This window comes from Pecten maximus, chromosome 14 (assembly GCF_902652985.1).
Source record: "Pecten maximus chromosome 14, xPecMax1.1, whole genome shotgun sequence".
In the NCBI taxonomy this organism is placed as follows: domain Eukaryota; kingdom Metazoa; phylum Mollusca; class Bivalvia; order Pectinida; family Pectinidae; genus Pecten; species Pecten maximus.
The window spans coordinates 32,762,049-32,775,465 of record NC_047028.1 but is presented as its reverse complement, the minus strand read 5'-3'; the positions used below and the strand labels follow the sequence as shown (position 1 = coordinate 32,775,465).

Genomic DNA, 13,417 nt, shown 5'->3' with positions numbered 1-13,417 from the left:
TATTCTTATTCAAATTCACATTTTTATCTCTTCTGTAATTGTAACTTCTTACTTTACATATATGATGTCTGACATATTTTTAGCAGCATGTTTATATTCACTTTTCTAAAAACAAATTGAAGAACTGATATTGTATCATTTCCCCCGATAAAAGCATACTTTATTTCTTGGCACAGAGATGTTACTATATTCTTGCGTATGTACATATTTGGACTTAAATGCTTATGTGTAAACTAGGGACTACGGAGGCTACCAAAAGCACATACAAACTATGCTATTTGCTTCTAAGGTCATTTTGAATCCCTACCTTTGAATGTTTCATCTATGTGGTAAATAGGAGTTGCACTTGCTAAATCTTCTCGTTGAACTTGACATCAAACAAAATACTGTTACGAGACAAACGTGTATTGAGTGTAAACACAAATCATTGTATTGTATATCTGTGTTGCCCCTTCCTAGATTTGTGTTATGGCACTGAACTTTTATTATAATCAAACTACTACACGAGAACTGGTATGCAAGCATGAACGTCAAAAATGACTGAGAAATGAGTGTGTGTTATATCAAATGTAATTCTTTATCAGAAAATAAGCAATACTGTATACCTGGTAATTTTCGCCCCAGGTTATTTTCGCCCTTGAGCAACACAAAACATATTTGACCCGTTTTGAATTCGCCCTAAATGGTTTTCAAGAAATATCCTTTTCCTCGTTTGTAAAAACAATCGGAAAATTCCATTCGGAACTCTCAATACAGTTGCACTCGGACCACTCTGGACTTATCCAGTTCCCCAATTGTCTTACCGGCATGAGCTATGAAAGGTAATCAGGTGTGAAACAAAGACGATTTACCTGTGTTCAGATTTTCTTTTAGTCCCTGCTCATTCAAGTAGTATCGGGTATGCATGGGTGATTTTAAGCAAACATGATCAATTGTAAGTTTACCGTACCGTGACTAATGACTGACCAGTGTCATACACATGAATGGAAGCCACATTTAAGAGACGTTAAACTCATAAAATTAGTGTTTTCCATGGCAGGAATTTGAGCCACTCTGTATTTCATTTTTATCATGACTGGTCTTCATAATTTAAAAAAAATAACTGAATTTTTAAGATAACTTAGTATGTATTATTTTAATGCTTAGTACGTGATTTTACAGTGGAAAAGTAAGATGGTATGTTTGTGATCTGACGACAATTGATTCATGTACTATGGTTTATAAATCCTTCAATTCAGCTTGAAATTTTCGCCTTCATCTTAAATTCGCCCTATCTTCAAAGGGTGAAAATGGCGAAAATTAAACGGGGGCGAAAATTACCAGGTATACAGTATTTTTTTGTGATTATTTACATTTCAAACGGCAAAGCATCCTTGCATTCTGGTAATATAACTTAAGTAAGCCCGTGCCAGTTAACATTACTACGAGGGTTTTTACAAGTAATGGGCTTCCAAAGAACTGAAAAATTAAGTTATAACCAAGTCTTCACGTTTCAATAGTTTGATACCTAATTACCTACATGTGAATAATCACAAAGTTACAAGCGTATGAAGTTGGTCAACTCGTATATACTGTCAATATTTGTAGTAATTATGGGTTCATCTGAGAATCTACAAATCAAAGCTTGAATCAAAACAAGAGGCAGTCTGAATGTTCCTGCAAACAAGATATTTTCTGAACTGTGTGAAGTGTATGGGAATTCTGCGTTGTCTTTGAGTACAGTTTGTCGTTGGTTGAAGACTTCCAAAATGGTTCTATTCTTTTAGAAGATTGCTACAGATCAGGGAGTCCAAAAACTGCAACCACCAAAGGTAACATTGCCGCTGCAAAAGGTTAAGAAATTTTACTCTAACAAAAAGACCAAAGACAGGAATACAAAATGTCTGTCTACAACGCCCAAGCTCATAAAAGTAAATTGGTACAAGACCTTTTGAAGCAAGAGACTACCACCCAGCTTCCCCATCCTCCTTATTCTCCAGACATAATCAATTGCATACAAATCATTTTCTTCTCGTGGCTTTTCCTACACACAATTGCTTTTTTAACCTTAAAGACAGCGTTTATCAACGGTTCAGATGACACCAGCACCTAACATTCAAGGGGGGTTTGTTTATACAATATATTTATACACTCGGATAATTATTGCAGATGTTAATTATGGCAGAAGAGATAACATTTTACTCAAATTCTGTCTTGTAACAATATCGTACATTTTAAATCTGTTGATAGCTACTAATGAACAGCAGATATAAAATGGCTAAAACAGAAGAGAAAACGTGAATGATCAAAAACATCATATCATTTAATATTAATATTCCATAATTAAACATCAGATGCTTTTAGACTTTTTGCATTTGAAATTATCCTTTTTATTTATCATAATCTTATGCAGAAGGAAGAACAAATGAAAATTCAGAGTTATAATTAAGATTATGGAAACTCTGCATTCTTCTTTCTAAGAGAATTTTTTAGATTTGTCAAATGAGTTGAACTGTTAACAGCCAGGTAACCTGTGTAATCATACAGCTGAGAACACTCATTGTCAATCTTTACGACATTTTCGAATTTCAGACGTGACCTCCAAGCGTTCGCAGTAGCTGACGAATTGGTGCGAAAGGTACTGTATGCGTGATTGTGAGTATCGAGTGGGTTGGACGAGTTATTGTCTCCTGAAATGTGCTCACTCATCCATGACTTGAAATTGCTATTCGGCTGCTGACCCAAAAATTTAAATATCCGAAGGGAGGTTTCCAGTGGTTTCTCCACTATCTGTTCATACAGCACGGTTTTTATTCTGTTGGGGTATTTGACTTCCAAAGATTGTCCTATTCTTATATCTCGGTTATACCTATCACACACAGCACGCGCCGATAGAGACATGTCCATTTGTTTTAGATGAAGCTGAGTAATTGTTCTCATCCTGGACACTATCATACCTCGTGGATCTCTCAGTAAGTGTATAACCTTGAGATTCGGAAACTTTTCCATCAATACATCCACTATGTCCATGGACAACCGGATGGTTTTTACGATCCTGGTCCCAGACTGACAATAAGGAAGCATTTCAGAAATACACTTTTTCTGATCGACCTCACGATGGCACTTTCGTCCTGAAATTGTGGATATACCCTTCCTTAAGAACGGATGTAGATGATGTAAATCACATTTGTAAAAGTTCTGGATGTTTTCCATTATGGTGCTGTATTCTTCCTTGGACGTGCGACTGCGTATAAAACAAGTATACATCAAAACTTTAACCTGTATTAAAAAGTAAAATGCCTAAAGGGACCGCTTGATTAAAATCTAGACTAGACCCGGATTCTGAGAAATACAAATATTGGTCCCCTAAATATTCCTTTACTATTTTGATGATATATAACTTTATCAAAATGTCACCATAAATTGTTAAACATTTAAAGATTATTTTTTTCTTTTTTTCCCCCGCTCAATTAAGGGTGACTAATTGATTTAATTTTAAGGTGTTTAAACAAACAGGGTTAGATGCACTAGAGTAAGAATGGATTAAATGGCATGAAAATAAAACACATGATATATTACACCTGAAGAGCTTGCTCTCAAAGCATGTGAAAGCGCTAGTGTGAATTTCTGGTTTGTGTTTTTTATTATTATTACTATGCATATCCATTACAAGGACATTATATATTTTTAATTATATATATATATATATACACTATTGTGACAACAGTGCTATCTCATAATATTCAGCCATGTGCTTATTTATTGGATAAAATATACCGATAGTTATCTTTAGAGTGTCGGGTAACATGTTATATTTATTTGAATTGTTTACCAGTTACTTGTTTACTGACCTGCAGCTATCGTTGGCGAAGTCGCACGTGCCCCGTTCCAGCGATATATACGACTGTCGTCTGGCCATGTAATGCCTGGCGGGTTCGTACGAGTAAAGTGCTCTGGGCACCTGTTGAACAATATCTCCAAGGAAAGTGGAGCCTGACCGTAAGTAGGTCAACAATAAAATCTGATACCCATCTGTAAGTGAACCATTATATATAAATATTTTTAGGAATTGAATTATATCAACTTTCACGAAATGCTCTCGTAACAGCTTTCGGTCTATTTGTCGTTATATCAATTTATTATCAAGTTCAGTAATGATAATTGAATTTTTAAGCAATAACGTTAAAAATATGTTTATGCATCTATAGTGCAATGATTTTAACGTTGACCAAGCACGTGTATTATACCAATAGAAGATATATCTACGGGAAACGAACCTATAGAAACTAAAGGGCCAACAGAGAAAAAAACATAACCTTTGTGGAACCATATACAATATAGAGAGACGTTTATTTACGATATAGTGTACATACATGCTTTCCTTTTGTTCCATCAGAAAGACTGAAATGACTGAAATTTAAGCATTTAAATATATACCAGAATATGCAGGCAAAAGTTAAGGTGTCTCCAATATACAACCCCAACATGGCACCCGCTCAAAATGTGCCTCCAGCTTACTCTTTCCGACAGAGAACATACCAAGTGTTATAGGCAAGGAAAGCAAAAGCATATATTAACAGGATTAAAATCCATGTTGGTGAAAATATCAGCAATTTGTTTTTTTTTTTTGTGTTTTTTGTTTGTTTGTTTATTTTTTTGCATTTGACATACCTTTTGATTCTCCAGTAACATTAAGGCGTTTCTTAAATTCTACTGATGCTTCATTCTTGTTGGTGACTTTGTCTGTACTCGAAATTCCTCCCGTCTCCTTCGCGATAATGTTTGAATGTATATGAGTATAATTATCTAAGAAAAATAGAAATGATAACATTTCAAAAGACTAATAACTACATTAGCCAACTATAGATAAAGAATCAACATAAAACTTTATTTAAAAGGTGTCAATATAAAGATATAGCCAACCTAGCGATATAGCTATTCTAATGATATAGCCAATCAAAACATATAGCCAATCTAGTGATATAGGCAAATTAATGACAGAGCCAATCTAAAGGTATAGCCAATCTATCGACATAGTCAATCTATCGATATAGCCAATCTTGCGATAAAGCCAATCTTGCGATATAGCCAATCTTGCGATATAGTCAATATAGTGACATAGCCAATCTTGTGATATCGTCAATCTTGCGATATATCCAATCTTGTGATATAGCCAATCTTGTGATATCGCCAATCTTGCGATAAAGTCAATCTTGCGATATAGCCAATCTTGTGATATATCCAATCTTGTGATATCGCCAATCTTGCGATATAGCCAATCTTGTGATATCGCCAATCTTGCGATATAGCCAATCTTGTGATATCGCCAATCTTGTGATATCGCCAATCTTGTGATATCGCCAATCTTGCGATATAGCCAATCTTGCGATATAGCCAATCTTGTGATATCTCCAATCTTGCGATATAGCCAATCTTGCGATAAAGTCAATCTTGCGATATAGCCAATCTTGCGATATAGCCAATCTTGTGATATCGCCAATCTTGCGATATAGCCAATCTTGTGATATAGCCAATCTTGCGATATAGTCAATCTTGCAATATAGCCAATCTTGTGATATCGCCAATCTTGCGATATAGCCAATCTAGCGATATAGCCAATCTTGCGATATAGTCAATATAGTGACATAGCCAATCTAGTGATATAGCAAATTCAGTGATATAGCTAACCTCGCTTCATAAGCTTAATAAAGTATATACTTACAAAAAGTAAATAAAACGGCTACAGATAACAGCAGGAGAAATCCAATCTTCCATCTCTCTCTTAGATTCTTCATTCCAAAAAGTTTCAAGTGTCGCTTCAGGGTCCACAAAACATCACAGTGATGTTATATTACTTTATGTTAAGATTTTCCTAACACAATCATTGAATGTTTCTATGTGACGTCTTGATGACTAGTACAATATGAACATTGCCACGTTCGTATTACATGTCCGTCCCGTGTTGAAACCCTAGTGAACAGATATATAGTACACTCATATACAGACTACTGACTACAACCTAATTATATTTCACACTAGTATGATATATATCTGGAACCAAATGTATTTATAACAGAAATTATCCCAAGGTAGAATACCATTTGAACATTATTACACACACAACACTACTGACCCCCCTAAGGCTGAATTCGCCAAGGAATGGTTTTACAAATGGTTTTCAATGTTGATTTCTCCAAAACAAACGGCAATTAATACATACAAGCAAACATAGACATGCCCACAGGTATTTAGCAGGTCATTATGACCACACAGTAGCTTCCAATGTCTTATACCAGTTAAGTGTTGATAATTGTTTGCTCGCTTCACTCTGTAATTTTATATTCAGTTTTGAAATATACATTATATAAACAGGCTTCTCATATAATTTCATGCAAACATTGAAAAATCATCGTCTTTTTTTAACATATTTTACTTGCTTCAACAAAAGCATAAAGGATTAGTCAAAATTTATTACAACATTACTAAGACCCTCTCCAAAATAATACTATATAATATGAGAAATTGTATCGGAGCCTTTGGCTGGAATTTGTATAATTTAGCACACTTCTGAAAATGTTTGTGTTTAGATCTTACGTCGGATTTTCATTTCCTTGGAGCAATACGTTTAAATCAGTAAGAAATTTGGAAAAGGGTGCGTCTTTGTATAATATAATGAGGACATGGAAAAAACAGGTATTCTTAGAGGGAATCAGAAGATTCAGTTAAACATATTCCAAACGCCCCAACTTTGTATGCAACATATGTAATTTAATTTCACCAAATCTATAAAAGGAATGTGCTTTTTGGTGATTTAGTGGATGTGAAATAGCTAATTTCCAGGTTGAAACCGTTCAAAGAAAGCCAAGTTGACGGTGAAATGAAAGATCGAGTACTGGTTATTCTGTAATTTGTAACCGTAAAATCATTTCTGTTTCTTAATGGAAAACGATTGTTTAATTCAATACTAAGTGGCAAGAGGTCATAAGAGATATCGGAGTGGTACTATTTCTCATTTTAAATAACTGTATTTTCTCTTTTTCATTCTTTCTGGTAACTTTTCTAAACCTGTTTCAAAATATGGAGCAGTGATATTCACATATGATGAAAACCAGAAATGATACGTAGTGCTTCTCTTTGAGCCTTTACAATTGATTCTGATTCATGCAGATTACATTCATCCCATAATTCACGGGCATATTCAAATAGTGGTAAAATGAAAGAGTTATCAATTTTCAACATAGTTTTCTTATTAAGAATATATTTCAACTTCCTGATTGCATTTATTTTCTTCATTGCTGTATAATAAATATAATAGACATCATCAGACGATTCAAAAACAGAATTTAAAAACTCGCCACCAAAGATAATATCAAGCTGGCAGTTTGTATTTACAGACTTTGTTATAAACAAACCTTCCGTTTCACAAGGGTTAAAACTTGCCATTGATTTACCTAGGATTTGTTTGTTTTGTTTAACGTCCTATTAACAGCCAGTGTCATTTAAGGACATGCCTGGTTTTGGAGGTGGAGGAAAGCCGGAGTACCTGGAGAAAAACCACCGACCTATGGTCAGTACCTGGCAACTGCCCCACGTAGGTTCGAACTCACAACCCAGTGGTGTTTGTTTTATTTAACGTCCTATTAACAGCCAGGGTCATTTAAGGACGTGCCAGGTTTTGGAGGTGGAGGAAAGCCGGAGAACCCGGAGAAAAACCACCGGCATACGGTCAGTACCTGACAACTGCCCCACGTAGGTTTCGAACTTGTAACCCAGAGGTGGAGAGCTAGTGATAAAGTGTGGGGACACCTTAACCACTCGGCCACCGCGACCCCGATTAACCCAGGAATCAAGAGATTGTTAGTATTGATTTAATTCAACACATAAGGAAGACAATCTAATAATAGATTTATCATCAGCGAAAAGACGAGATGAAGAGCGTGAAATTTCAGAGACATCATAAAAAAGTATAGGACTGAGAATAGAGCCCTGAGGGACTCCTGCCTTCATGTTACCAATGGAGTAACCCTCTCAAAATTTACGGAATATCACAATGAAATTAGACGGTAATTTGATGGGGAGTGCATATTTTCAAAAAGGGGCATAACTTTTGCTGTTTTCCTCATAGCAGGAAAAGTACAGGTAGACGCTGAAATAATATTGAACAATTATGTTAACGATTTAAAAAAAAAATATTGTGCATTCTCACAAATAAATTTTTCTTTTCTTCAATATTATCATGCCATACCAGTAACAGTCAATATACAATTCCTCTCCATTTCACTGTATTATTCATATAGATTATTGGATATAAATAAAGGAAAACAAAAATAAATGCGTAGGAAGGATTGGTGTCCCGACGTCCTTTTAAAAATACAAATGTACATCAGAAAAGTCTTATAAACAACTGGTTCACTGTATACAGTCAGAGACGTCATTGTTTGTCTCGAGCTGGACGCTCATACCCGTAGTCTGCTACAGTATAATGAATACCATTAGTGTTGAGTAAGTCAGATTTCGGAGAAGAGGGATCTTTTGGCAAAAATCCGTTCAAAAATCCGTTCAAAGAAAGCAAAGTTGATGGTAAATGAAAGATCGAGTACTGGCTAGTCTATAATTTGCAACCGTAAAATCATTTCTGTTTCTTAATTGAAAGAGATAGTTTAAAGCAACACTAGGTGGCAAGAGGTCATAAGAGATATCGGAGTGGTAATATTTCTCATTTTAGATAACTGTATTTTCTCTTTTTCATTCTTTCTGGTAACTTTTTTACCTTTGGTAACTAATCTGTCTCTGGTCCAAAAAGATTTAATCTTTTTTGTTTAGCTCGTTCACGATTCTTTAACCATCGTACCACTTCCTTTAAGGTTTTTTCTTGTAACTGAACACAAGTTCCCGGTTATTGTATCAATAAAAGCTGATGATCACAGTGGCTATACTACCAGTTATAGGCACAATAATGTGACAGCGCGATATCGATTTCTCGGTGATAGAATTGACACCCATACTGTTTTGATACACACTGATAACTGCCTGTAATGCATTGAATCCTTGTACTCTATCTGCCCGGGGCACAGGGACATGAAGGAAAGTTAAACAGGTACGACTCTAGTATTATTTGTACTCTATCTGTCCGGGCACAGGGACATGAAGGAAAGTTAAACAGGTACGACGCTAGTATTGTTCGTGTTCTTCCAAAATATCCCTGTTGGAATCCCTATCCTTTTCTTGCCCCCGAATATTTGATTTAAGGGCAGATAACTGTGACATTTGTAGATTTACATAATCACTGAGTTTGGAATCAATACACTGTTCTAATACTACCCTGCAGGTAGGGCCTAAGAATTGTACCAGCTGCCCCCATTGCATGATCGTAAGAGGCGACTAAATTTGGGATCTTATCTTTTCTCTTCTTTCTGAACAACTTTCTTCTTCCCAATGTCTCCCTTGACAATGCCTCACTTTTGGCCTTTAGTTGAGCGTTCGCCGCTATGAGGAAAGCTTTGGGTTCTGTCCCCTGGCCGAGACATATCAGAGTCTTTGAAAATTGCAGTTGCTGCTCCTGCTTAGCGCTCGGCATATTAGGACTGGGACGACTGGTTCGCCCGTTGTCAGTATAATGTGACCGGGTGGGGTGTGCTGCTGGGTGTCTTTCGCAGTATGCTTCAGTGAGGTAGCACTATAAATCGGCAAAAGTTCCGGCCTATCACAAGGAGACTTAACACGAACATACGGCAGCCTTCCAAAACACACATTCGCACTCACCACACGCATGCATGTCGCACGCACGGGAGACGTCCTTAAATGACCGTAGCTGTTAATAGATAAAGCTAGAGAAGTGAGCTGTCCAGCGACTCAACGCATCCGTCTGGCTAACGAACTACACGTGCACCCGCTATTTATATCCTATAGCTAACAATACAAAGTATCAACCAATGAGCGATATCGTTACATGAAGCTTACGGAATGATATAAAAGCGGAAGTAAGTAGGCTTCCGGTATATTACTAACGACGCTAACTGAGAACACGAGGTATGTTATAAGTAACCCACTAACATAAACTAACACTATCCATTCCTGTTACAGTATCTCATTAAAACACGAAATAAGTCAATATTCCTTGATAAAAATCACCAAATAGAAAACTCACTTGGTTTACTTTCCTCTTCCACACATACATTCATAAAATATGTAATAAAAAGTCACATTAAAACATCAAAATAGGACAGAAATGTCTCTCCGGTAGCAATACGTCCGTGCTCTACGTCACCACGTGCTCAGTTACCAAAATCTTTTAATGATTTAATCTCCCGACACAAAATGTTCGTCAAATGTAAATTTAATTAAATGTTAATCAGAGTTATTTATACTGAAGATTATTAAATGCGTCCATCCATAGTAACTGTTTGACCTGATGATATTAGCGAATCAAATGAAAGATTCTTAAATACCGGTACATAAAATCCATAATAAAATTTAAAAAATGCCAATAATTAGACGTACTGGTGTTTTTTTAAACTAAATAATAGCTAGTACGACAGTCTTCTCGACACTCTCTCACCTGGTGGTTTGTCTCATTGAGGCCATTGTCCTACCTGGTCACATTATACTGACAGCGGGCGCTTAGAGGTAGCACTATAAATCGGCAAAAGTTCCGGCCTATCACAAGGAGACTTAACACGAACATACCGCAGCCTCCTAAAACACACATACGCACTCACCACACGCATGTATGTCGCACGCACGGGAGGACGTCCTTAAATGTCCTTAGCTGTTTATAGGACGTTAAACAAAATAAACCAAACCAAACCATCACTTCCGCGCTATCACAAACACGAACGTACCGCAAATAAACACTTAATCAGAATACACATTCATCTTGCACGCAAGAAAGGCCATCCTAAATGGACCATAGCCGTTGATAGGCTGTTAAACAATATACAGACCAAACCAAGCCTAAAACTTTTTCTACGTATAATAATTCGCTACTTTTGGGCTTATGTTCGCGATTTGTTTTCTTTTTCACCTGCTCCATTAATACCCCATACATCTCAAAATCATACGTGAGGTTTTTTTTGTGGCCCAATAGCTTTCGCGTAAATGTGCCCTACCTGGTGATGCTCATCTTCGCTAACCAAGGGTTACTCTACGCTAAGCTCCATTTCAAATGGAGCTTAGCGTAGAGTAACCCTTGGTTAGCGAAGATGGGTGATGCTAGGACAGCTATGTAACTCTTAAGTTCTGTCTCCCTCCTCTTTGTGCTGCATTCGATATCCGGATGTCCGAAAGTGAATATCTGTACGCGATGGTCCCTTATTATACACTTGATAACTCAAGGATTAGTCTAACTACATCCTGGCTCATATGTTTCAACATCAGTTGCGTGAAAAACATGTATATTCAATTCAATAATCCATTCAATATCATCTCTATTACTGCCTGGAAATGTATTCAAATCAACCAGTCGCTACCCCCTGTAGTGTCATAATGGTCAATCGAGGAACGACGTTTACTTTCTATATATACCACCTTGTCTGCCGAGTTTGTATGATTGTACAATATGATCAGTTCAGTGATGGTGATTATGTTCACTATTAAATAGTTGTTGATATTTTTTTTTGTGAGAATGTATCATTGATTGATGATGGTCACAGAATTATATATATATATAGACAAATACTATTGGTCAAGACCGAATATTATTACATTTAACAAACTAATGAATATAACTAATGTTAAAAAACTAATGAAAATGTGTATTTTTATCAGATTTATTAATAACCTGATTTGTCCTCCTTGATAATTAAGAATGAAAATATTTTGTTGTGAAACAGTGCCACGTATCAACCACGAACACTACTTTATTGTATATATTATATTGTTAATATGTTTTTCTCTATACATCATCTCAATATGTGAAAAGAGAATAAAATGAATTTGAATTTGAATTTGATGGTCGTAGTGTTCAATCTAAGAATGTGATTTACACTGGATTTGTACGGCAGGTGTCGCCACTGAAGTAGGACCCGCCTATTGTTCCGGAACACGTGTTCATATTCTCCTTCTATTCGCCTTCGTCTTGTCGGTTTTTAGTTTTGTTTTAATGTCGGACATCCCTTTGGCAAAGGAGAGCAAACGTTGTATAAACGGAGGGTTTGGCTCCCCTGGGGCTGTAGGGATGGGGTACAATAGGGGAAATTAAGGTTAATCCTTGAAATCCCTACTAGTCCTGAACAACTGAATGTATTTTGGTGATATTTGGTCTAGAGAATTCCTAGGTAAAGAAAATCTAATGTATAAGTCGAGGATGTGACCCTGTTCGGGTGGGACAAAGGGGGCCCAATAGGGGAATATAGCAAAATATAGCATTTGTTTTAGAAATCTTTTTCTTTTCGGAGAATAACAGGATTTGGTCCACCTGTAGTTTGAAACCATTGTTGGCATAGACAGTTCAATCGTAGAAAAATATTTGAAATACCTGGAATAACTGAAATAGGTTTATTTTGCCATAACTACTGAAATATCCAGGTGAGCGATGCAGGCCCTATAGGCCTCTTGTTTTATAAATGGTCTGATACATCGAAAGTCTAAATAAATATATATATGCGGCTGAATATGAGTCTCTTTATGTTGATTTAACTGCCTCAGTCGATCAGTCGTCAAACGGTCGTCATTATAAACACGAAATGAGCAATGGCATTAGCTAATATCAATCAATGTCATTAAGTACAATAACCTTAGGCTGCACAGGACGAACCTCAAATTAATAGTGGTTCTATGAATCTATAGAAAAGCAAAATGTTTTAAAATTAAGATTGCAATCGGTTTTTGCAAAATGGAGAATACCAGTTAGAGTTTGGGTAATGGTGAAAGAGACATTGCCATGGCTGCCATTCACGATTGTGGCTTTAAATTGATTGAGCATCAGCCTTATTCACCTGATCTCGCTTAATCAGACTTTCGTCTGTTTCCAAAATGAAAACAGCTATTTCAGGCATCCTGAACCTAACACTATCATGCCGTGGATGACTTTCTGAACATCCAAGAAAAAGGAGTTCTATACAAGTGGTATTGAGGCCCTTAAACACCGCTGGCAAAAGCGTATAAATACTGAAGGGGATTATGTTGAAATGTATTACAATATGTCCGGCAAAATTAGAATTCTTCAATACGAGGCTCGCAACTTATCAATCAGACCTCGTACAATGTCTTGCGTTGAGGAAAAGGAATCAACTTCCGCTTGTACATACATATTCATGTATATTCCTGAATCCAATGAATAGATATTGTTTAATGTACGTATATTAATTTGGAATGATTCAGCTACACTCTGTATATAGTATACGGGAGTTCTCTTTGGTGACCGGTTTAGACCAATTACCAGAAACATCACAATCTCACTCCCGTGATATAAACATGAACTGGTCACTATTTTATCTTT

At 36.3% G+C, this 13,417-nt stretch overlaps 1 protein-coding gene across 1 annotated transcript; it reads right to left on the bottom strand.

The window, feature by feature from the left end:
* Nucleotides 1-2,140: 2,140 nt before the first annotated feature.
* On the bottom strand, nucleotides 2,141-6,022 carry LOC117341654 (carbohydrate sulfotransferase 1-like). Its single transcript, XM_033903516.1, has 4 exons — nucleotides 5,702-6,022; nucleotides 4,651-4,785; nucleotides 3,831-4,011; nucleotides 2,141-3,223 (listed from the first exon to the last, which is right to left on the bottom strand). Exons 1-4 carry the CDS (start codon nucleotides 5,772-5,774, stop codon nucleotides 2,431-2,433), a joined length of 1,182 nt encoding a protein of 393 aa, XP_033759407.1. The 5' UTR covers nucleotides 5,775-6,022; the 3' UTR covers nucleotides 2,141-2,430.
* Nucleotides 6,023-13,417: the final 7,395 nt, after the last annotated feature.